This window comes from Apaloderma vittatum, unplaced genomic scaffold (assembly GCF_000703405.1).
Source record: "Apaloderma vittatum isolate BGI_N311 unplaced genomic scaffold, ASM70340v1 scaffold11239, whole genome shotgun sequence".
Lineage (NCBI taxonomy): Eukaryota > Metazoa > Chordata > Aves > Trogoniformes > Trogonidae > Apaloderma > Apaloderma vittatum.
Genome location: NW_009733566.1, coordinates 3,025 through 4,384, shown reverse-complemented (window position 1 = coordinate 4,384; position 1,360 = coordinate 3,025). Strand labels below are relative to the sequence as shown.

General features: G+C 48.9%; 1 protein-coding gene across 1 annotated transcript in view; it reads left to right on the top strand.

Moving 5' to 3' along the window:
- Positions 1-1,049: 1,049 nt before the first annotated feature.
- LOC104278846 (cytochrome P450 2J2-like) overlaps positions 1,050-1,360 on the top strand; it is a gene marked incomplete at both ends in the record, with an annotated part of 3,332 nt that continues 3,021 nt past the window's right edge. The window contains one exon of the mRNA XM_009875947.1: positions 1,050-1,304. Within this exon, the coding sequence (XP_009874249.1) occupies positions 1,050-1,304 (255 nt within the window). The remainder of the gene's footprint in view (positions 1,305-1,360) is intronic.

Sequence of the window (1,360 nt, the reverse complement as noted above, 5' to 3'; positions counted from 1 at the left end):
CAAAGCGAGGGGGATGGAGGGGATTGCAGCTCTGCAAAATCTGCAGAGGGTGGGAAGGACTAGGAGGATTAGGACTACCCCAGTAGAGACAGAAGTTTTGCAGCAGTGTCAATAAATTTTGCCTGAATACAAGGCTGGGGACGATCATCCTGAATACAAGGCTGGGGACAATCATAGAATCATAGAATGGCCTAGGCTGGAAGGGACCTTAGAGATCATTTTAATCCAGCCTCCCTGTCACCAGGGACACCCCCTCTTGACTAGATCAGGCAACACATGGGGACTGAACGGGAATCAAACCCGTGACCTTGGCGGTTTTAGCGCCACGCTCAACTGACTGAGCTAACCAGCCCCCTAAGAGTGGGGCTATCCTTTTGGCAAAGAGAGCAGCATAATTCCTCAAGTGCAGTCACAGCTGTAGGAGCTCCAAAGGTCTCACCAGAGATTGGAATGGTGATTGGGAAGGGTATGAAACAACAGCTGGAGACACACTGGACTGAAAAAGGTCTTTTTAATTTCCCATGCTCTACCAATGAGGAGGGGCCCAAGGAACTGGGAGGAACCATGGCCAAGACAGCTGACCCAAACTAGGCAAGGGGATATTCCACATCATCGAACGTCCTGCCTAGTATAGAAACTGGGGGCAGTTGGCTGGGAGGGGCTGATTGCTGCTCAGGGACTGGCTGGGCATCAGTGAGTGTTTGCAGAGCAATTGCACCACATCTCTTTCTTGGTTTTATCTACTACTACTACTGCTACCACTACTACAAGCTATACAACTAGTACTACTACTACCATATTTCAGTTATTAAAATGTTCTTATCTCAACTCATGAGTTTCATTTTTTATTTCCTTTCATTTCTCCTCCCCATCCCAACGGGCAGTGGGGACAAGCAAGCAAGCAGCTGCCTGGTGCTTAGTTGGGCTTAAACCATGACACGCAGACAAGCAGACACATGGGCAAACACCCCGTCTCCTCTCCCACTCTCAGACATGGTTATTTCCACCCATGTCCCTGACCTAGGCTCTATCTCTCCCAACTAATACAGCTATTGCAAATGAAACTCCTTTTATTCATTTCCTCGTTGTTTCCCAGCTTACTGAAAAATATGGAGACATCTTCAGCATGCAGATGGGCAGCATGTCATTTGTGTTCGTAAGTGGGCTGCAGATGGCTAAGGAAGTTCTTGTAAACCAATGGGAAAACTTCATGGATCGACCTGAAACTCCTGTTAACAAGGAGCTTTTCAGCAAGACAGGTGAGTTGTCCCTCAGCACACAGATGTCAGCTGTGAGGTCAAGGCACTGACCCTGCAGGGGTCCGAGACAGCTGGAGCAAAGGCAGAGCCCTGGCCCGCAT